Source organism: Haliotis asinina, chromosome 4, assembly GCF_037392515.1.
Source record: "Haliotis asinina isolate JCU_RB_2024 chromosome 4, JCU_Hal_asi_v2, whole genome shotgun sequence".
NCBI lineage: Eukaryota > Metazoa > Mollusca > Gastropoda > Lepetellida > Haliotidae > Haliotis > Haliotis asinina.
In genome coordinates this window covers 75,037,013-75,060,601 of record NC_090283.1, presented here as the reverse complement: position 1 = coordinate 75,060,601, position 23,589 = coordinate 75,037,013, and the positions used below count along the sequence as shown (strand labels likewise).

Sequence of the window (23,589 nt, the reverse complement as noted above, 5' to 3'; positions counted from 1 at the left end):
CAATAGCAAACAAAGAAAATAAACACTTATCTCCTTTGAACCCAGAACTACGACACAGACTTGCATCCCTTACCTCCAGAAACTTTGCCATCTTTAGGAAGTTGCATAGCAACCCCAAACCCACCAAGTTTGACTGGTGCTGAATTTTCTTTGGAAGCAAGCAGGACACAGTGAGGTTTGAGGTCTCGATGTATGATCTGGTTGGCATGGCAATACCTCAGTGCCTCCAGGATCTGCCGCATGTAATGACTGCAAGAGGAAAAGATCATCCACTGTAGATACATATCCATATTCGCTACGCAATAACAGTCATCAGTATCCCCTGCAATGGCAAAATACTCTTCATGAATAGTAGTTATGATCATGTCAAATGTTTTGGCATGTACGTAGCAAAGTGGAAGGAGAGCAATGAAAGTTTTTTAAGTTGGTCCCCGGGAAGAGCACTACCATCAAATTCAGTCGAAGTAAAACTTGTTGCCATGGAACTGCAAAGAATAATTATTTCAGAATTTCAAAACCACCAAAAGGCAACAGTACACCACCAGACCTGTAAACATTAAGTTTGGTGAAAAAATATCGAAGGTTTTATAAGTTCTGCGGAAAATACAAATGTACATGGACTTAGTCCATTATAATACTGCCTATACAACATTTTGCATGGGACAACAAATGAGTGAGTGAGTGAGTCAGTCAGTTTAGTTTTAGGTCACTTCCAAGCACTATTCCTGCTATATCACAACATGGGTGAAAGAGCGTAAGTTGTTCGCTGGTCACACACATCAAGGGTACCTCAACCCATGGGCCCCATGGGAACAGGGTACAACGTATTCATCTTACCGAACACCTCAGTGTTTATTTTTAACTTTTTGAAGCAAGGGTTTCGGATCCTACACTTCAGCCAACCTGTGTGAATCAAATAATTCAAATGTTGCATTTTGCTGTTTTTCCCAAAGGTATTGTCTCAGTAAAACAGCCGCGGTGTAATTCACTTCCATTGATTTGCATTTGCAAAACATAGGTAATTTCTTCGCATCATTTGTGATTCAATTTTATTCGAGATAAAGAAGTACTATCACAAAGTACCAAATGAGTTGCCATTGGCAGTGGGGTACATTGAAAAAACAAAATAGGATCACACTTAGCCATTGAGAAAATGACATTATTGTGTCAGGTAAGATAATTGAGCATAGTATACACAATGACAAACTACTGCCTGGAAATTTTAATGCACTGACTAATCAGATCAGCTCTCTGTGTTGATGTCCCCAACATTGCCTGCTTGAGACTACATCAGCCTTTCCATTTTAAGGCACTATCAAAGTATTCTTGCCAAAGAGAACCACAAAGAAACTGAAAAACACCAAATTATCTTTTTACACATTCACTATGCAATGGATACCCATGATCTGTCTGTCCATTATTAGCACAGATCAAACTGCACCACACGCAGGAAAAGCAGGCCATTTGGGGCTTTGTCTCAGGCTAATGTGGAATATGGGTCAGTAGGGGTTTTGTGTGAAATATTGTCATTTACTGCATGATGCAGACACGATATTGCCATTTCTAGCAGACTGCAAATATAAAATATTTTCATTTTTTGCAAACATCAAATACTGTTTACTGCATACTGCAGACATAAAATATTGTCATCTACTGCATATTGCAAACACAAAATATTGTCATTTACTGCAGACATAAATACTGTCATTTACTGCATACTGCAAACATAAAATATTGTCATTTACTGCATACTGCAAACAAGGTATTGTCTTTTCTTGCAAACTGAGACTATTGCTGCAGACATGAAATATTGTCATTTATTGCATACTGGAGACATAAATATTGTCATTTACTGCATGTTGCCATTACTTACATATGAAACAGATTTCCTGATTTATGATATACTACGATATACTAATTCAACTGAGCTTGACTGGTTGGATTTGAGCTGCAGGTCATTAAACCCAAACAACAACCCTAACCTCAACTTCATTGCTCATGCTGTCAATCACTGGTTTGTCTGGCCCAACATACAGGTAAAGGTGATAGTGTTATATATTGATTACTGTTGCACATTCACATTAGAGCACATGAAGATCCTGCTAGAACTGGATCCAGTGACCACAGTCGCTAACTTGGTGACCACAGTCACTAACTTGGTTGACACATTGTATCCCAACAGCCTAGTCTGATGCTCATGGTGTTGATCACTGGATTGTCTGGTCCAGATTTGATTCCTTACAGTCCATCGTCATATAGCTGGAATTTTGCTGAGTACGCCATAAATCAAACCAAATCAAACCAACAAAACCAAAAGCAAATCACTGACTGCATAACTCTCCACTACTAATGAAACAGTGCGGGCAGATTGACCTGGTGTGAGTACAGACAAGGTTGGTGCGGACCCTTAAACTCCTCCAGGTCACCTAACTGTATAGCTCTGTCTCAGGGAGGATCAAGTCTATCTGACTTCCCTGGAGTGAACATGATCAAAGCTTGTGATCAAAGCAAACAGTTACATCCATAGTGCTGTACAATCTTTGACCAGTCTGTTTATACTCGTATTTTCACAAGTCTGACAAACAGGCTAAATGTGAGGAAGCATATTCCTGAAGCTGGCGTAAGACATTCCTGAGCATTCCTAAATCTCTGCATCATGTTCTTCCTTGACGTGATCAACCACTGTAGATGAACATTCTACTTATGGAACAAAGTTCACCAAAGTTCTTCTATTACATGCCACTTACTGAGGAATGAGGTGCTACTCAAGATTCTTCTTCCTTTCAAAGGGGCAAAAATGGTACTGCCTTCATCAGCACCCACATATCATAGCTAAAACATAAGATCACTGGCAGGTCACTTGGTTGACTCCCAAACACATTCTGATATTGCCTCTATTGATCACTTGATCATCATGCTTCCTGACAGCTTCCATACGCCTGGGCATGCTTACCTGTGTCACTGACAGATGGTGTTTTTAGATGTTTTCACTGATTCATTCATATGATTTTCACCCTAATTTGCCTTCATGCCCAACGAAATTGAATGGTTGATAACCAGATTGTTACTCTCAGACACAAACAGTTTTGACTGCGGCCCTCTGGAACATTCACCAGGTTGATATGATTAAAATACTGCTGACTGTAGCATTAAATCACATATTCACTCACAAAATTCCATGAATATATTTTTCAGAAACTGTTCCTAAATATATTCCAGTGCATTATTCCAGCCTTCAGAGACCTCCTACACTCTAGGTTCACAAATGGTAAAAGTGAGTGAGTGAGTGAGTTTAGTTTTACGCTGCACTCAGCAATATTACAGCTATATGGCGGCGGTCTGTAAATAATCGAGTCTGGACCAGACAATCCAGTGATCAACAACATGAGCATCGATCTGCGCAATTGGGAACCGATGACATGCGTCAACCAAGTCAGGGAGCCTGACCACCCGATCCCGTTAGTCGCCTCTTACGACAAGCTGAGTCGCCTTTTATGGCAAGCATGGGTTGCTGAAGGCCTATTCTACCCCGGGACCTTCACGGGTCAAAAATGGTAAAAGAATTATTGCCAGTATATTAAAAGAAATGTTGGACAGCCATTTGGTATATTAATAGGAAAAGTGAGAGGTGTCACTCATGGATAGGTGTCACTCAACTGTTGGACAAATGATTGGTAGAGCTGTTGGTTTACCCGATTGGGAGGTCTGTTGGACAACAGACCAGTTGGATAACTGATTGGTATAGCTGTTGGACAACTGATTGGTATAGCTGTTGGATAACTGGTTGGTATAGCTAATGGATAACTGATTGGTAGAGCTGTTGGATAACCGATTGGTATGGCTGTTGGATAACTGATTGGATAATTTATTGGTATAGCTGTTGGATAACTGGTTGGACATCTGATTGGTATAGCTATTGGATAACGGATTGGTATAGCTGTTGGATAACTGATTGGATAATTGATTGGTACAGCTAATGGATAACTGATGGATAAGTGGTTGGATAAGTGGTTGGATAACTGATTGGTATAGCTGTTGGATACATGATTGGTATAGCTGTTGGATAACTGGTTGGACAACTGATTGATATAGCCGTTGGATAAGTGGTTGGATAACTGATTGGTATAGCTGTTGGATAACTGATTGGCATAGCTGTTGGATAACTGGTTGGACAACTGATTGGTATAGCTATTGGATAACGGATTGGTATAGCTGTTGGATAACTGATTGGATAATTGATTGGTACAGCTAATGGATAACTGATGGATAAGTGGTTGGATAAGTGGTTGGATAACTGATTGGTATAGCTGTTGGATACATGATTGTATAGCTGTTGGATAACTGGTTGGACAACTGATTGGTATAGCCGTTGGATAAGTGGTTGGATAACTGATTGGTATAGCTGTTGGATATCTGATTGGTATAGCTGTTGGACGACTGGTTGGTATAGCTACTGGATAACTGATTGGATAACTGACTGGTATAGCTGAGGGATAACTGATTGGTAGCAATGTAAAGTAAAATGAATTACTTTGTTCAAAGCAAAAAGTCTGATTTAGATTCATGCGTATCATTCTACTCTCATAAAATCTCAAACACACAAGGTCTACATCTGCACATGTGGCCACATTTCACCCATGAAACATAAGCAATGTTAGATGATTTGTGCTGACTATAGGTCGTGCAACAATGAAGTTCATCAGACAAGCAGCTTCTACTGAAGGCATTCAGTCACATCCACTGATTTATGCCGTCCATCCCATCTTGCCCTAATTGATATCAATGCTCTCTTCACAATCAGCAGCACACAGGGACATTAATAGCCATAGTCAATGAGAGGGGAAGACAAGACTTCAATTTCCGACAACTCATTACTTGTATGAAGGTAATTTGTTCTTGCAGTCTAGAGAACAAAGCTTCATCATCACACCTATACACACGGACACACATCACACGCATGATAGTAGTGACTCAGCTGCATTTGTGTCGGCAATGTTGGCATGTTGATAGAGGTGAGAACATCAAACACAGGTACATACTTGTGAGTGAGTGAGCGAGTGATCTGGCAATATCACAGCAAGTTGATAGAGGTGAGAACATTGGACACAGGAACATGCTTGGGAGCGAGTGAGTGAGTGAGTGAGTGAGTGAGTGATCTGGCAATATCACATGTCGGTAGAAGGGAGAACATCGGACACAGGAACATGCTTGGGGGCAAGTGAGTGAGTGAGTGAGTGAGTGAGTGAGAGAGTGAGCGAGTGATCTGGCAATATCAAAGCATGTTGGTAGAAGTGAGAACATCGGACACAGGAACATGCTTGGGATGGGTGAGTGAGTGGGTGAGTGGGTGAGTGGGTGAGCTGGGCATGTGTCGGCAATATCACTGCATGTCGATAGATGGGAGAACACTGGACACATATATACTTAGGGTTGGGTTTGGTTAGTGAGTGAGTTAGGCATGTCTGCAGTATCAGAGCATGTCGATAGAGGGAAGAACATCAGACACAGGTACATACTTAGGGTTGGGTTGGGTTAGTGAGTGAGATAGGCGTGTCTGCAGTATCAGAGCATGTCGATAGAGGGAAGAACATCAGACACAGGTACATACTTAGGGTTGGGTTGGGTTAGTGAGTGAGTGAGATAGGCATGTCTGCAGTATCAGAGGATGTTGATAGAGGGAAGAACATCAGACACAGGTACATACTTGGGGGTGGGTTGGGTTGGGTTGGGTTAGTGTGTGAGTGAGACAGGTGTGTCTGCAGTATCAGAACATGTCGATAGAGGGAAGAACATCAGACACAGGTACATACTTAGGGTTGGGTTGGGTTAGTGTGTGAGTGAGATAGGCGTGTCTGCAGTATCAGAGGATGTCGATAGAGGGAAGAACATCAGACACAGGTACATACTTAGGGTTGGGTTGGGTTAGTGAGTAAGTGAGACAGGTGTGTCTGCAGTATCAGAGGATGTTGATAGAGGGAAGAACATCAGACACAGGTACATACTTGAGTGGGCTAGTTGGTGAGCCCACCAACAATTTGTGATTATAGAGTGACTGTGCCGGTAGGCGCAAGTCTATAGTTTCATGTGGTCATTATCAATATTTAAGCAACACTGGTATATTCTACAAATTGTATGCATTGTATCTGCATGTCTATAATGTACTTCAGGCCTGTGGCCTTCTCAATATTAACTCACTCACTCACTCACTCACTCACTCACTCACTCACAGAGAAACATGAAAATAACTGATCAGATTGAGAACAGTAAGTTATCACTGGCTTGTAGGCCAAAACTCATTGTTAAAGGCTGGTCACTTGGTCAGAACATCGCTAGCTGTGGCATAAAACAACACTCAACTTGGCTGAGTGAAAAAGTTCTTTGGGGAGGGGGGAGTGGGGGGCACAGTCTCTTTATCACCAAGAACATAAAACCCATGACTTTTCTCTTGTCTGAATAAAAACTGTCAACGCATGTTGAATGTCTGTAAACATCATTTCTGAAGAGAGACCTCTACTTTCATCTTTCTTCATGCCATTTCTGTCCCGTCAAATTGTTCTTTGTTTGGCGATTTTCTTTGTTTGACCTAAAATCTGCAACATTACAAAAGCCATATTTCTGTTTGATAAGTCGATTCTGTGGCCAGTTAATGTCCAGACTCATAGTTTCACAGTTTGTAAGAGTCTCTCTTGTGTCAGGTTGTTAAAAAAACAGCATTAGTTCCGCACGTCATCAGGGTAAAATGGTTTTCCCTCTGCAATGTTGTAACACAAGGTTTTGCATGTCTGTCTCTCGTTAAACATCACTAACATTACTCCAGATGAGCTTGTGTTTCAAATGTAATTCTTTCGGGCAAATAAAAAGGACATTCTGATTAATCATCGCTGAAATTCAGTTCTCATGGCAATGTTGTTTAGGATTGCAGTCTATATTTTTTGTTTAAAGACACACTTCACAATACCCAACTATAATATGTCCATCTGTAAATATTTCAGTAAAGATACTGATGGACATCTTAAGCATACTGGCTGCCGAACAGTTATCGCCATACTTCAACAGCATTTACAAAATTACTCTGCTGTGTGTTAAATTAATGAAAGAGAATTAATTATGATACCTGTTTAACTATTCACTTATATGTCCAGCCCATCCACTACCGTGATCTTGTTTTTATACAGCATGGTTGGAGGGAATCACGGCAGTGCAAATAAGAGTTTCCTCACAACTAGTAGGAAGTTATCATCATTTCAGCAGTTCTCGGGTCATTGCGTGAAATGATATATTTTATATTACAAAGTAAGCTCGAATAATTGTGTGACAAGTTGAGTGTTTGTTTTTTCACAGTATCTTGATAGTGAATGAAACAATTTATGACTTTTGTGAAGCTAAACATGCTTTTATATGGATCATGTGACCACCCCCCATCCCCCTCAAAGTTTAAAATGTTTATAGAGCTCATAAGTTTATCTTTAATTTTTCTGTTATGTTAACTACCATGAAGAATTATCGTTTACTGTGCTTTATTGTAGTCAAATACAATGAGATAAAATACAAGAAGTGTAACAGGCGTGATACAGATATATTGGTGAAAACTGATACAATGTAGTAATGTTTCAGGGTCATTTCAGACCCCTTCATCAGGTGAACTCCTGATCAGTTCACCTGTTGAAGGGGTCTGAAATGACCCTGAAACGTTGTGTGTCAAAGAATTAAAAGAAGATTTATCCATAAAAGATCTTGGTCATGTATAACAGCTTCTAAATCCATGACTGTTCGGCAGTCAGCAGACTTGCACAACTGGGCCCCTTGGTTTGGTCCTGGTCTTGACATCAAACTGCAACTCTTTAAGCCTAAGGAAAACAAGTTGTTTTTGCATATTCAAGTTCTCACTTTTTTAACTCAAAACAATACTTACACACTGATAATGCAAATGAAGTCACTTGGAAGGAACTACTTTCAAACTCCATATATCAATGCCCTCCTACCCAGAGATCAATGGTCACATTCTACATTCAGAATATTCCACACCATTTGCCTGTTACAATCCTACACATCACGTAAAACATCTGTTACTGTAAGCTTTACATTTTACTAAGAAAATATCTAAAAACATGTAACACTATTCTGACTTTTGCAGCTATCCTAGTGAACATTAGCTGTACGGCTGCACATGCTGTCACCCAAATCCCATCAGTTGCCTGTTACAACAAGCCGTTGAAGCTGAAGACCAATTCTAACCTGGATCTTCAAGGGTTTACAGATCCCTGATCAGGGCGGATGTCAGAAGGTCTCCCCAGCACAGGAAGATAATATACACATTTATAACGAAAACAGTCATCACACTCAAAGCCAGTATTTTAAGTCCCTTGTACTTAAAGTGGTTAGACATATTAGAAAGGAATAAGAAATCAAAACCTCAATCATTATTTTTTTACAAAATGGTGAAATAAACATGACATAACCCATTTGGTAAATGCAACAAATCAAACACAAGCCATGTGTAATGGCCTCTTTGGAAGTTTTCTTCAGAAATATGGACAAGAAGACATTTGCCGGCAACAATGGTACGACGATTCACATTTACGGATCAACTTACGTTGTCTTTTTCCTAATATATTTTGTCATATGACCCAAATAGGAAAGTAAAATTATTTAATGTTGCTGCATTTTGTTCAACTGAAAATAATGACGCCTACCTGGCAACTGCTTCGCTGTAAACAAATCCTGCCGATGCTCGTTTAACGACTTCGAAACAAAGATCAGCACCATCCATACTGAAACAAAGAAGTCAACATTTGCCATCACATTTCATCATCATCATCATCATCATCATCATCATCCGGAGTACATCTCTCCAAGTACTTCATATATAAGTTGCTGGCAGCAAACTCAATGTACTGATATTTTTCTCCTATTCCACAGGTGTGTCACAATATGATGCCATATTAAGACTGACGACCATTTGGTGGATATACAGGGGTGGAAATAACTCATTGCCTGACGTCTCGGTCTAGTGTTTTTTACCGTTAGTCAAGCAAACTTGTACATCACGTTGTCCAGTTGACTCCAAAATGTCTATGTTGTTTCTTCACAAAACCAACAAGAAAATTGGCAGGTATAGTGGAAAGATTATCAGGGCACGTGATTGTACATGTGCCACTGTACCAGAGTACGCTAGTAATTTTGAATTTATTTCCACACCTGATATACAACTTTTTATTCTGCATAGGCAACATTTTGACAAATACTGTAATGTCAATATCAAGGAAGAATCTATATTGAAGCATTGTCTATATCGAATAAAGAAGTTGCATATCCATAAAAATCTATCCAACTTCTAGAATGCCAACCAACAATAACCTCATATATACTACTACAAAGCTCAAATCACTCAGATTATAATCCGTATATGGAGGTAAAGCTTGTATGGTGAGCATTTTGGAACAGGGTTTATCAGGGATATTTATATATTCCCTGTGGTATATGTAAATTTAACACCTCACTAAACAATGACCTATCAATAGAAATGGAGTCAACGCTGCATGACCACTGTCGACACGGCCACCATTATAGTCATTTGCTGCCTATAACTAAAGTTAAGGCCGGGTGACCACAGAAGCATGACATTGTGGATGAGGTGCAGGATACTGCAGGCTGACCACACATCTGTAGTTATCCTTCAATGGGAAAAAGGTAAAGCGGGAATCGGAAACAAATTCACTGGAGCTTATCGGAGGACTTGTGGTGATCTATTACTGAATATAATCAAAATGCATACAATTTTATTGTTATCACCAGTTTTAAGGGTTTTGCCACAGTGTTTCTTATTAATGTTAATGCATTTACTCTATTCAACATGGTACACATCACTATTCAATGTGTTACACACCACTATTCAGTATGTTACACATCACTATTTAATATGCTACAATCCACTATTCAGTATGCTGCAATCCACAATTTAAATTTTTATTTCATTCTGTGACTGTTATGGTCTCAGTTGAATGTTGACTCTTAACAGACTCATGACATAATCATACAACAGTCTTAGAACTTTGTGTCTTCTTGTGAATTTCTTTATCAACTCCTACTCACAGCAAAAATAACCTGGTTTCCGCAGTGCGGAAACCTGATGGAAAGTGGACTGAAACTTAAGTTTCCACCAAGAATCCAGTGAGTTTCCGTTCTTTTACACTGAGTTTCCGCAATGACGGAAACTGTCAATTACCCACTTTCTAAGGGTTTCCGCACGGTATCCGTTACCCATGCTCCAACAAGTTTCCGTTGAGTTTCAGCTAAGTTAGAGATCCATCAGGTTTCCGCAGGGTTTCAGTCACCAAGACTCCATCAGGTTTCCGCAGAGTTTCAGTTACCAAGACTCCATCAGGTTTCCGCAGAGTTTCTGTTGCCAGAAAACTTGCCACAGCATTTCATTTACTCGGGTTCACAGGAGTCATTCAATGTGTGACATTGCATATAACATTCTTGTTACTCCTGGTTGGCAAAGACAATATTAGGAGTTTGTGTACAATCATCACGTATACATAAAGAAAAACAAAAGATACAATAAGATTCACTGTTTTATTTTCAGACAAATATGGATCAAACATATATCTAATAAATAATAAAAAGATATAGCACTAGATAACAGATCAATATTTGTCACTTATGACAAAAATATTTCTAAAAACATGCTATAACAGTTGCATCCCTTGACTCCTCCTACACCTCCTCACGCTGACACAGAAAAACACACCCCAGTCAGTCAATGCTAAACATATAATAACACACACCATGCAATACAATACAACAATGAAATAAAATGCAATAAAGAACTTAGGTTACATTGAAAGTACAAAAAATGTATTTAAAGTAAATAAAGGTCTCTTGGAAAATAGATAAAAATTAAGATTGAATAAAATTGTATTAATTGAAATACAATCAGAATATCAAAACTATTAAAGTTTTACATTGAGAATAATTCAAATTTAATTGATCACAGATAAAATTACGTTCATGTGATCGATTAGCTATTTACTAGCCCACTTGGGCATCCTTCAGCGGATATCTCTGTCATTGTGGTTGGATGCCGCATCCTGGTCTTCATGTTGGCCTTAGCTTTGGTGGTGGCGTTGAAAATTGTGGCTGAGTCCAGTGCAGACATCTTGAGTTTAGATTCCCAGGTAAAGGGGTAAGAGAGCAATGAATTGGCATCTTCTTCATCACTCACAACTGGTGAAGTCATTTCCAAGGTAAGTATAGTTGAAACCCTTTCCTTTCGCCAGTCAATAGTTTTCAGGCTTTTCGTGCGCAGTGCAATTTTCTGAAAATTAAACAAAAATCAATCAACAGATAAACCATAATGCCAAGATGGATTGCAAATTATTAAAAAGGAAGTGTCGTGAAAAATTATTTACTTCATTAATCACCCCAACACAAGTTAAGCAGTTCATCACATGTAATGACATATCCTATTTTCTTATGGACACACAACCTGTTACTCTGAAGTGACATGAAGTCACTGAAGTGTAATAACATGTTTATATTTCACCATTACCTGACTTGATTCTTATGTTATGATTTATGAAATTATGATCTGAATCATGTGTTACATATCTTAAGAATGTAAAAAGCAATAATCCATAAACATTTTAAATGTATATTTCCGGAACTTAGAATCTGTCACACATTGTAATGAGAAGAATTGTTACATGTTATTATTCGAATAGATATACTTACGGATTTCATTCTTTTTGGGTTTTTTTTGTTTTTTTGCTGCTGTTCTGTGTGACACTTTCTTTCCGGTTTCTTGTCTACTGAGATCATCACGCCTGTTCCGCCACACTCTACAAAGCGCTTCTGAAAATAAATGTTTAAAGTACTATACAGCATGTTTCACACATTTTAGTTCATCTGTTAGGCAAAGGTATTTATATATGCCATGCTGGCTTGGTTACTGAAGTTAACATCCATAAATCTGTCTTTACACTATTATTTAAATCATTAACTATTTATAATGACAGGCAGGTGAGTGAAAATTACCTTCACAAGATCCTATTGACCATCCTTGGTCGTGATATAGTCACTTGTTTCTTTGACTACTATATTCATAGAGTCCTCGTCATCGGCTTTACTGAAATAAAAACAAATGTCATTTTTCTTGCACTTCATTCAATTATGCATTCAACACAATGTCTATTAAAATTAACGATCGTTAGTGAAAATTATACAACCAAGTAAACTGCAGATTTATAACTTTGAATACATATATTGTTCTGAAAGTTTACCATTTTGTAGTTAAATGATTTGAAATAACTTCCAAAAAGGCTAACCATCCTTTGTGTTATTTCGTGCAAATTCTATGTACATCCTGTTTGCCAAAGTTATGCAACCGGTAAGTGAACAACTGACATAAAGATCATGATAAAAGAAGTTTAGTTATATCACATGACATAACCTTGCAGCAATTAAGCATTGTAAAATCAAGGGGTCAGTTTGATGGCAATTTCACACAGGTGTAATGTTAAACTGATTTAGTTTACCGGCTATTCAAATCCATTTGCAAATGATACTTTCATGTATTTTTCATTTTGAGAAAACGTACGTAGGGAAGTGAATTAATGAAATATTCAAAGTGAAATTACCTAGTAACATGAGCACATACCTTCGATAGACAAGGGTGATCCTCCAAGAGCAGTCGTGTCCAGATTTTTCTCACAACAGCCTAAAAGATTAAATCAAATACGTTAAATATAACAGGTATATATATATGATTATGCTCAACACGTATGTATTAAATTATTGAAAAATTGCTTATATGAATTTAGTGTTTGCCTCAAATAGTTCAGAAACACATCTGACCCCTCTGAGCGAATTTGGGGGTAAACAATTTCATTTCACTAATGATCCAGGATTGCATTTAATAAATTACACCGAAATGTTGCCATTGTAAAAGTCCATCATTTTTATCATTCTTTAAAATATATCTGAATTGGTGATACCCAGTAAACCCATGAGTGAACCACTACATATGGCGGATCTTTTTGATGCAGATCGTAATTCATCCCCCCCACCCCCCACCCCCCCTTTTGTACAAGTGTTAACCGAGTTGCAACGCCAAAATTTGCAAACTATTAACAGGAGCACTAAAATCAACAAAAGTCTGCCCCTTTAAACTTAAATAAATACTTGTGGTTAGTACTAAGATAGTTACTTACAAATACAAGCTTGGTGTATTCTATACCATGTCGATCTATTGAAATGGAATATAAACAAACTTATTTTTCAGGCCTATTTTACTTAGATTTAACGATAACATTTAAACATAATACGAGCGAAAATATACATTCGCGGGATAAACTTTATAATCTATCCGGATTTCTGTCATTAACGCAATATTTCTTTAAACGTTATTTACAATAAAATACCCTCGGTCTTACCTGACACATCCGAGGTACTCCGAGTTGCTTGCATCCGTTCTCTGCTTTCTTCTCCAAGTCGCGAATTCTTTCGTCGAGTGCTTTTGGGGAAAGTGAGGTGGCCATGGCAAAGTTTACACGACGCAGCCATCTTATGCTTAAAGTTTTGAAAAATAATTGCTAGGAAAACAAATTTGTTCCTACCCGCCAAACAAGATGGCGTCTCGCTAACACTCACGGGAAATAGACAGTTTTGTCATTGTGTTTTTTTAAATAAATCTAATGTGACCATTTGACAGTAGATTTCCTCGTTCTACAACAAAAGAGGAAGGTACACCCTGTTGTGAGTTGTTTTGTTAACAATTAGATAGTCTCGCGTGGACGTGATCCTGTCGCCATTCGTTTATTTGTTTACATTGCCGACATCAAAGGGGAGTGTGAAAAGTGGAATTCAGCGGATTGAATGTAAGTACTCAAAGTGACAACAGTGAGCAGTTATGGTTTTAGCAGTCTTCTCATCGCATTAGCGTCACTGATTGCTTTTTCTCAGTGTCAAGCATCAATATGTAGACCTTGTGATTATTAACAGTGATTAATTGTGAAAACATGTTCACCTTACTTTAACATGCCCGAGCGTCATGAGTCCTACTGATTTAGCACTCATGGGAAACTTTATTGTGGCAAATAAGTTATTTTCTAAAATCCTGTCAGGAGAAGGTAGTATCCGGATATATTTCTGCTGGATGGACCCCCCCCCCCCCCCCCACGTACCATGTAAGTAATTTACGCACTGTGCTCACAACATGCACGGGGGTTAGAAATATTAACATTGTTTGTTCTTTTCAGTTATACACCCAGATCTACTATCCCTATCTACCCTTTAAGTTAACTTTACTACTATTACTAATATAATTTGGTGATGTGTCACAATTTCTTTGAAACCTTAATTCATTTGTCAATGTGAATGAAGAATGAAGCACAATCCCACTGACCCTTTGGCTATGATTTGTACATGCATAATTTCTGTAGACTATTCGTGGCACTTTCTGCTGCAGGGACACAGTTCTTTGTGGACATTGCGACAAGTAATTGTCAAGAAAAACAGCCTAAAATCACGAGAAATACGTTTCTGAAATATGGTTGGTTTCTACAATATTTGTTTTAACATGGGTACCCAGAGATATTCCGCATATATGTCTTCGTTATATCTATTCATATAATCTGTACTCCAGAAATATTTCAACCAAGTCACATCATACATTTATTAGTTCATCAAATTATCTAGTATCTTATGTTCTGTGTCAGTTCTGTGTATCCAGTTGTACCAGTTAATCAGTTTCATGGTTTGATATTTGTTTTATAACCATTAAAACCTTCTCCATCAGTACATGTTGCATGTGTTAGCCCTACAATGCATTGACATTATCATCACACCTCAAGTTTCATATTTCTGAAAGAATCGTTGTGTCAGTTATTTGATTTACAGGTATGGATTGTGGACCAACAAACTCGGAGAATGATGCCCGGTAAGGGAATCTCTTTTATAACAATATTATTCATATAGCTTTATAATGAAGCTGACACTATGTTAATACATACAACAAACCTTTTTGACCTCACTCAAAGTGTAACTGTACATGGATTCAAGCATAATATATACATATATTTCAAATTCCAGGAGAAATACGGCTTTTCTGTCCTCACTGCCAGACGTCTAGTCAAGAAAAACACGTTATCTCCATCTCCGTAACAAGATGTTTGTTAGTTTGTAAAGATTTTTCGGGTGAATGACAAATGTTTCATCAGGTTAGTCATCAAAGAATTTTTAGATTTCACTAAAAATCGAGTTTGCACTGTCACTTTGCTATCCATGTTTGATATATTTAATGTATGTATCATACATGTAACTGTAATAACTGAAAGTGAGCAAATGGTAATACGTATTTAATATTTGTAATACATGTTATCTGCATTATCATATATATTGCTGTGTTTCATTCATTGAATTGTCTCTCAGTTGAATTGATGATTCAAACTGAATGTCCTTTTCCTTTCCAGACACTGACAGTGACCAAGATATTAACAGCACATTCAAGGTTTGCGAGCTATTACCACCACAATGTTTGATTCGGATTCAGATGTTTCGCCAGATATTAACCAGGACTCGCATACACCAACAAACATCTACAGAAGAACAAAGCACTTTGTGTACTGGCTAGCTCGTCTTCATTCAGTGTGCCTACTTCCTGAGCAATGCTTGTGTGCAGAGAATTCTGTTACTCTTCTCTGAGCGCCCCAATTTCTTAATACAGCGAATTGTGTACTACTGCTACTGCCCTGTTGCATTAAAATGTGAGCTTTTCTAAGAAATGAAACAGTTGGATCATAATATTTCCAGCGTTTGTTTTTTGTTCAAATAAATATGTAATAAATATAACAAGATAATACAACATATTTCAGCTTTCTAAACTAAGCGAACTCTCATTGTCATCTTCCTTGTACAGAAACCTAGCGGAAACCTACATTACCCAAGATCCACAAGGTTTCCGCAAGACCAGAAACTTACTCACTCCAGCTATAAAGGTTTCAGTAAACTGAAACTAAATGGAAACTTCCAACTACAGTTTCAGTTGACGGAAACATGACGGAAACTAAGACTTGTTAGTTTCAGTTGTGGAAACTATGCGGAAACTCTCATTGCGCGTTTCCTGAAACTGAAACCTAGCGGAAACCTACATTACCCAGTATCCATCAGGTTTCCGCAAGAACGGAAACCAAGTTATTTTTGCTGTGACTGTTTAGCACATACCTAGGTATGTATGCCCCTTAAATGTTAACTCACATAGCTTCATAGAACTGCTTAAGTTGGAGCTTTTTGACCTTTGGAATTTGAAGCCTACATTGCAGACAATTCATACTTTATGACGCAAGAAATATTGCCTTGGTGAAGTTGTTAAATCGGTTTTAGTAATACAGGATGATCTAATATACAATTGACACATTACTCTAGAGAAAATTGCTTTCAAAAATAGCTGAGACAGGATGCATCTGAAGTTACTTTGCAAGGACTCATGTACCTAGAGTAAGCCACACTGTCATACAGATGACATTTTCTGGTTGTTTTGTTCAAAGAAGTTTTCAGGTCCTAATTTGGATTTAATGGTTGTTTGGTCGAGGATAACTAAGGCTGGTCGGAATCATTTTGTTGCCGTGACGATGGAATTGATTCCTGCTGTAACGTGCCAAATGACAAGTTTCTATAGTCTCAGGGGCTTCACAAGACTGGGTCTTAAAATGGGTGTCTTTTTCCAGATATTATCAAAACCTCCATTATAATCCAGGTGGTGCTTAATTAACAGCAGGATGAAAGAACAAAAACGATGCATGGCACTAGAGACTTTCATTCAGACATTCATTCAGACACTTGTTCAGACTTCAGTTTATTACTCATTAATACATATTGACTAAAGCAATTTTAAACGCTTAAGATCAAAATGAAAACATGTAGATATATTGGTGTGTATTGATGCTCCAATGATAAAAAATTAATCGAAAGAAGGATTTAAAATAATTATCAATTGTTAAAAAACATATTTTCAGTTTCACAGAATTTTATTGCTTTTGTACATAACTTCAAAGACGCAAACTAACCATCAAATCTGACAATTATTCATGAACAAACATGAGCTCAAGAACCTTAAGCTGTGTACTGTACTCATAGTATTGCAGTATAGTGATGTGTAGCATATTGAATAGTGATGTGTAGCATATTGAATAGTGATGTGTAGCATATTGAATAGTGATGTGTAGCATATTGAATAGTGATGTGTAGCACATCAAATAGTGGATTGTATCAAACTGAATACTGATGCCCAGCATACTGAATGGTGAATAACATTTTTGTTACATGTGCGCAACTTGAAAAGTCTCTTGAAATAAATTTAAGTGTGTGACAGTCCTGAAATCGAGACAAGTGCAGCCTGGTCCACAGTTGAACTCACTGCTGAGATTATGAAACATACAAATCACATCCAGCTTAGATTCCACTGTGTAGAGCGAAGTTGCAACTATATCCCATACTCTAACACAGACCAACGTGCCACAGCGCTCAGACGGCTCGCTGGGCATCATTCTGACATCAGTTGTTTGTTTCTTATTTAACACAGTGTTCGAAATTAACTTTTTGAGCTTGTGGCAAGTAGTTGCTACCTGGTTTAAAAATAGGGAGCAAAATCCCTTACCTGGTAGCAGCCATTTTTCTTATTGCTCTTAATCCCTCCCTCCCTCCTTCCCAGTACCATTACTGACTTTGACCATATGGAACTGTATTAGGTCTCCTGACCTTCTCTCCACTCCACCACCACCTGTTCACTAGTGGTCACAAGTTATATTTTCATAAAGTCTTCAAGGATATCTGTCTGCAGTCTACATCTCCAGTCAGTTGGAGATCTATCCTTTGAAAATGATGGCTATTTGATGAACATAAGCGGTTTCATCAAAAACTAACAGGTAGCAAGAAGTTGCTACTGTGTTTTCCTTTCACGTAGCAAAACTGGATTTTAAAAAGCAAATTTGCCGACCTCAAAGCGTTAATGTCGAACCTTGCAACATCCAGCGATTTATACTAGCCATCAGTAAACCATCAAGTCTGGACCAGACGATCCAGTGATGGTCATCATGAACATCGACCTGCACAATTAGGATATGATGACATCTATCAACAGCCTCATGACCTGGCAATACCATCTCTTAAGGAAAGCGAGAGAGTGAATATGTTCACTTTTAGCGATGTTCCAGCAATGTCAACGTGGGTTGGTCCCCATACACACAATAGTATCTCTTCCTGTCAATACATCAGTGAAGAAAAGCTATGAATCTGAGCAGATTTTCAGTGTCCGCAGCGAATTGGTACCAAATAAGTGAACAAAACACATAAGAATATTTATTGAAATAATCAAATAGGCACCAAAATTGTCTGCAAAATATTCATGTAAATTCATTCACTGCATTTGATTCACTGCAAAACAATGCAACCTGGATTTTTAATTCTTTCAATATTAAGCATATCTGACAGTAAAAAATAATTGAAATTCAAACATATAATTCAACTCGTAACAAATTATCACTAATATTCAAACAGGCATTCTGATGGAAACACTAGTGATCGTACTGAAATAGACATCTGGATTTCACAACAAAAAATTGTGCAAATCTGGAATGAGAGAATAGTACCTGCTAATTAGCCTTAAAGTTTGTTTTTGATTGCCTACAGATGTGTAGACAATTAAAAAAAGTTGCATTTCACACCCAAGAAATAATGTTGACAGCAAAGAAAACTCACAACACCTTGAACATTAATTTGTTGTCCAGACCTCCAATAACAGTCTGAATATTTATGTAGGTATCAAACACCTCCCAGAGGCCTCTAAACTACAATTGATGCAGACGGTTTGGATGATTTCTTTCTAGACAAATCATTATCGTTTTCTAATTTTTTAAAGACTACTACGTAAAGTTTAAAATGTCAATAGTTAGCTAAACAGAAATCGAAGAAAAGATGGTGTCTGCAAAAAGTACTAATGAAAAATCTTACGAAAAGAAGAAAAAGAACCACAGATGTTAAAGTTCAGCTCCATCAGCCTGACAACTGCCTGACATGCAGCTACTTTCAGAAAATGGTTAAATCAGAGCCAGTGCCATAGAGCTACAATTCATATGACAAGCAATAACCCTTGCTTTTCACAAGAGGCTACTAACAGAATCACATGGTCAGCTTGGTCCATATGTCATCGTATCCCGTCTGTATGGACTGATGCTCATGCTGTTGATCACTGGATTGTCTGGTCCAGATTTGATTATTAACAGACTGAAGGAATAGCAGGAATATGAGCTGAGAACAGCATTAAACAACCAACCAACCATTTGAAAAAATGACAGAATAACAATAGCCATAAACATGTGTTTCAAAATGGCTGCCACGCCATGTATCATGATATCACACTAATGTACTTTCATGAAGCCCAAAGATTCTGCCTGTACCCTCTCCAGTGTGAAACATTACCATAGTCTCTTCATGTCAAATTCAATTATCCTGTCAGTATAGAGCCTTGACTTATGGCATAAATCCTTGAACAGCAGTAACAACTACATGACTTGTGAACAAAATTAACCTTGCGTCACAAGGTACGGTATTTTAAGACAAACTGTGATGTCAACGGGTACAGATGATCGTCCACGGCAGTCTCAACATGAAATCCTGGTGACGTTAATTCCGAAATCAATTAGATACGTCCCAAGTCCGAAGAAAAACTGCTCCTGACAAAATTAGATAACAGATTCTATCATTAGCTGTCTTAAAATGGATTTTCTAGTCTTCAACTTATGTCCATAAATACACGTATCGTAAATCAAGGGCCTGAGGAGGCAGTACGACCTTGTCAAAGCCCACTGTTCCAAAGCTTCAAACATATTTCCTCTAAAAAATGCCCTCCTTTGAACACGGATAAAAGACTAACATGTGACTCGGTTGCAAATTTGATTAAACCCCCCTGGGATTGTCAAAATTGCCTTCAAGATTTAAACAAGACAAAAACAACAAATTCAAATTTCATTCTTTTTTGGGGGTGGAATTCTTTAGCACAATGTGGAGGCCCAAAGAGGCATTTCCCTTCTGCCCCTGACAGAGCTATCTTAGCATCCTCATCTCCATTACCGGAATTGTCCACATTGGCAGGCACTTTGTCATCAGCAATCGTACTGTCACACGCATTTCAATAGATTTGGCCGCAGGTTCAACTTTTCAAAAAGAACTTCTGTTCCCTATCCATCATGATGGACACTGCCTCACAAAGGATTAAACATGGCCGCCAGAGAAGGCCTCAGAGTTTTGAAGCCTGCCAGATTTCTTGTCGTTATTGCCATGCATACTGGGGATAATCTTTGGAAAAATAGAAATTCAAACTTTAAACTGTCAAATGTGGTAACTTGTCTGTCTGTCACTCCCATTTAGAACATGATCTCAAGAAAGTGTGACATGAAAGGCATCTTTATCCTATCTTTCAACAACCAGTTCACACTCTGACAGTCAGTTGGAGATCTGCTGTGTTTGAGAAAAATCACTGGGTCAGATTCAGTCGGCAGTCCTGATATATTAACACTTTTTCACATAAGATGTTGGCATCAAATTTAATGTCATATTGTTCTGGAGACAAATGTCTTGAAAGCTGACTAGAGCTTTCAACAAGACTAAATGTCTTCATGATCAACCTCACATTTTATAACACTCACAGCAATGCATTGAATACAAGTGCTAGTAAGTGAGTGAGTGTATGAGTGAGTGAGTTACAGTTGGTCAGTGAGTTAATTACAGTGAGGGAGAATGTGGATGAGTGCAAGTGGTCCAGCAATCAATCAGATTCCTTTGCCATGATCAATCAATGCTGTAACCATAAGAGGTCATAATAAGTTTTCTGGACTCTTTTTAGTTACTGCTATTATGCAATAGTTAACTGTCTCGGTGCATACTTAGCCAAGGAAAATGATGTAAGCACCAAGCTTGACCAATGAATACAAGGTTTGTACCATGTTTTGCCAAGGAATACGAGGTTTGAATCTTGCCTGGCCAAGGAATATCAGGTTTGTATCATGATTGGCCAAAGAAATATGAGGCCTGCACCATACTTGGCCAAGAAACGTTTGCACCATACTTGGTCAAGAAACGTTTGCACCATGCTTGGTCATGGAATACAAAGTTTGCACCATGCTTGGTCATGGAATACAAAGTTTGCACCATACTTGGGCAAGAAACGTTTGCACCATGCTTGGTCATGGAATACAAAGTTTGCACCATTCTTGGTCATGGAATACAAAGTTTGCACCATACTTGGTCAAGAAACGTTTGCACCATGCTTGGTCATGGTATACAAAGTTTGCACCATTCTTGGTCATGGAATACAAGGTTTGCATCATACTTGGTCAAGAAATGTTTGCACCATGCTTGGTCATGGAATACAAGGTTTGCACCATACTTGGCCAAGAAACGTTTGCACCATTCTTGGTCATGGAATACAAAGTTTGCACCATACTTGGCCAAGAAACGTTTGCACCATGCTTGGTCATGGAATACAAAGTTTGCACCATACTTGGTCATGGAATACAAGGTTTGCACCATGCTTGGTCATGGAATACAAGGTTTGCATCATACTTGGTCAAGAAATGTTTGCACCATGCTTGGTCATGGAATACAAGGTTTGCACCATACTTGGCCAAGAAACGTTTGCACCATTCTTGGTCATGGAATACAAAGTTTGCACCATACTTGGCCAAGAAACGTTTGCACCATGCTTGGTCATGGAATACAAAGTTTGCACCATTCTTGGTCATGGAATACAAGGTTTGCACCATGCTTGGTCATGGAATACAAGGTTTGCACCATGCTTGGTCATGGAATACACGGTTTGCACCATGCTTGGTCATGGAATACAAGGTTTGCACCATTCTTGGTCATGGAATACAAGGTTTGCACCATACTTGGTCAAGAAACGTTTGCACCATGCTTGGTCATGGAATACAAAGTTTGCACCATACTTGGCCAAGAAACGTTTGCACCATGCTTGGTCATGGAATACAAAGTTTGCACCATACTTGGTCAAGAAACGTTTGCACCATGCTTGGTCATGGAATACAAAGTTTGCACCATACTTGGCCAAGAAACGTTTGCACCATGCTTGGTCATGGAATACAAAGTTTGCACCATACTTGGTCAAGAAACGTTTGCACCATGCTTGGTCATGGAATACAAGGTTTGCACCATACTTGGTCAAGAAACGTTTGCACCATGCTTGGTCATGGAATACAAGGTTTGCACCATACTTGGCCAAGAAACGTTTGCACCATGCTTGGTCATGGAATACAAAGTTTGCACCATTCTTGGTCATGGAATACAAGGTTTGCACCATGCTTGGTCATGGAATACAAGGTTTGCACCATGCTTGGTCATGGAATACACGGTTTGCATCATGCTTGGCCAAGAAAAGTTTGCACCATGCTTGGTCATGGAATACAAGGTTTGCACCATGCTTGGTAATGGAATACACGGTTTGCATCATGCTTGGCCAAAGCAATATGTGGTCTGCACCATGATTGGTCAAGGAATACAAGGTTTGCAACATGTTTGGCTGAAGAATATATGGTTTGCACCATGTTTGGAAACAGAATAGAAAATTTACAGCATGCATGCCCAAGAACTACAAAGTTTGCACCATGCTTGGCCAAGGAACACAAGGTTTGCACCATGCTTGACCAAGGAATTCAAGGTTTGCAAGGTTTTGTGTTGTCCAACTGATGTTTGTTGTGCGAAGGCTGCTTAACACTAGACTGACTCCAAGCTGACCAATCCTGGTTTTGTCCACTCTAACTCAAATACCAGGCAAGGTAACAGCAAGTACCATATTTTATGTTCTTAGCACACATGGACGAATATCCAACCTCAAACCTATAGTTTTCAGGACAGGAGCTCTGTACACAACACTAGGGAGATAGTTCCATTGACATAATCGACTGCCAGTCCACGTAACCACATAAAAGTTGCATGCCATTCACAGACTTACTCAAATACACACGAGCAGATTCAATCAGTTCAATCAGAGATTCAAGAATAAATCAATACAATCTCAAAGCAGTATACAACTTACAATTACCAGTTATTGGCAATGCAATAACATACAGTTCACCTGGCAACAATCTACAGCTCGGCTAAATCAAGGTCCAAGGCAGCAAGTGTCTGAGAAGAAAGGCTTTGATCCTTTAACCCAACTTTCTTACCAAATTAACCCAGTCAGGACAAAGAGAACATCCAAGCAGCTCTCTGTTGAAAGACTGCAGCTTAATACCCTACAGGGACAAACTTCATACAACACCATTCTGACACTAGTTTACAGGCAATTAGCATGTTGTCCCAACCAAGGCAACCATCTTTGAAATCAAAACCTGGTCTCAACAAGATCATTGAGGAATGGAGGAAGGTAAAGATATTATAATGAAGAAACAAAATGTGATGATCTTTGGGATACAAGATAGGCAATTATGGGTAAATTGATGGATTATCATGTCATAAAACAAATTAGCGAGAAATTAATTTGAAACATAGATGATTATAAGAACGGCAATGATCAGG

General features: G+C 38.5%; 1 protein-coding gene across 10 annotated transcripts in view; it reads right to left on the bottom strand.

Annotated features, from left to right (window-relative positions):
- Positions 1–23,589, bottom strand: part of LOC137281888 (peripheral plasma membrane protein CASK-like) — a 462,595-nt gene that overhangs the window by 250,743 nt on the left and 188,263 nt on the right. For all 10 annotated transcript variants that reach the window (XM_067813583.1, XM_067813580.1, XM_067813585.1 and 7 more), the window contains 2 exons: positions 8,694–8,771; positions 74–249 (listed from right to left, as the gene is read on the bottom strand). In XM_067813583.1, coding sequence (XP_067669684.1) covers positions 74–249; positions 8,694–8,771 — 254 coding nt within the window. The remainder of the gene's footprint in view (positions 1–73; positions 250–8,693; positions 8,772–23,589) is intronic.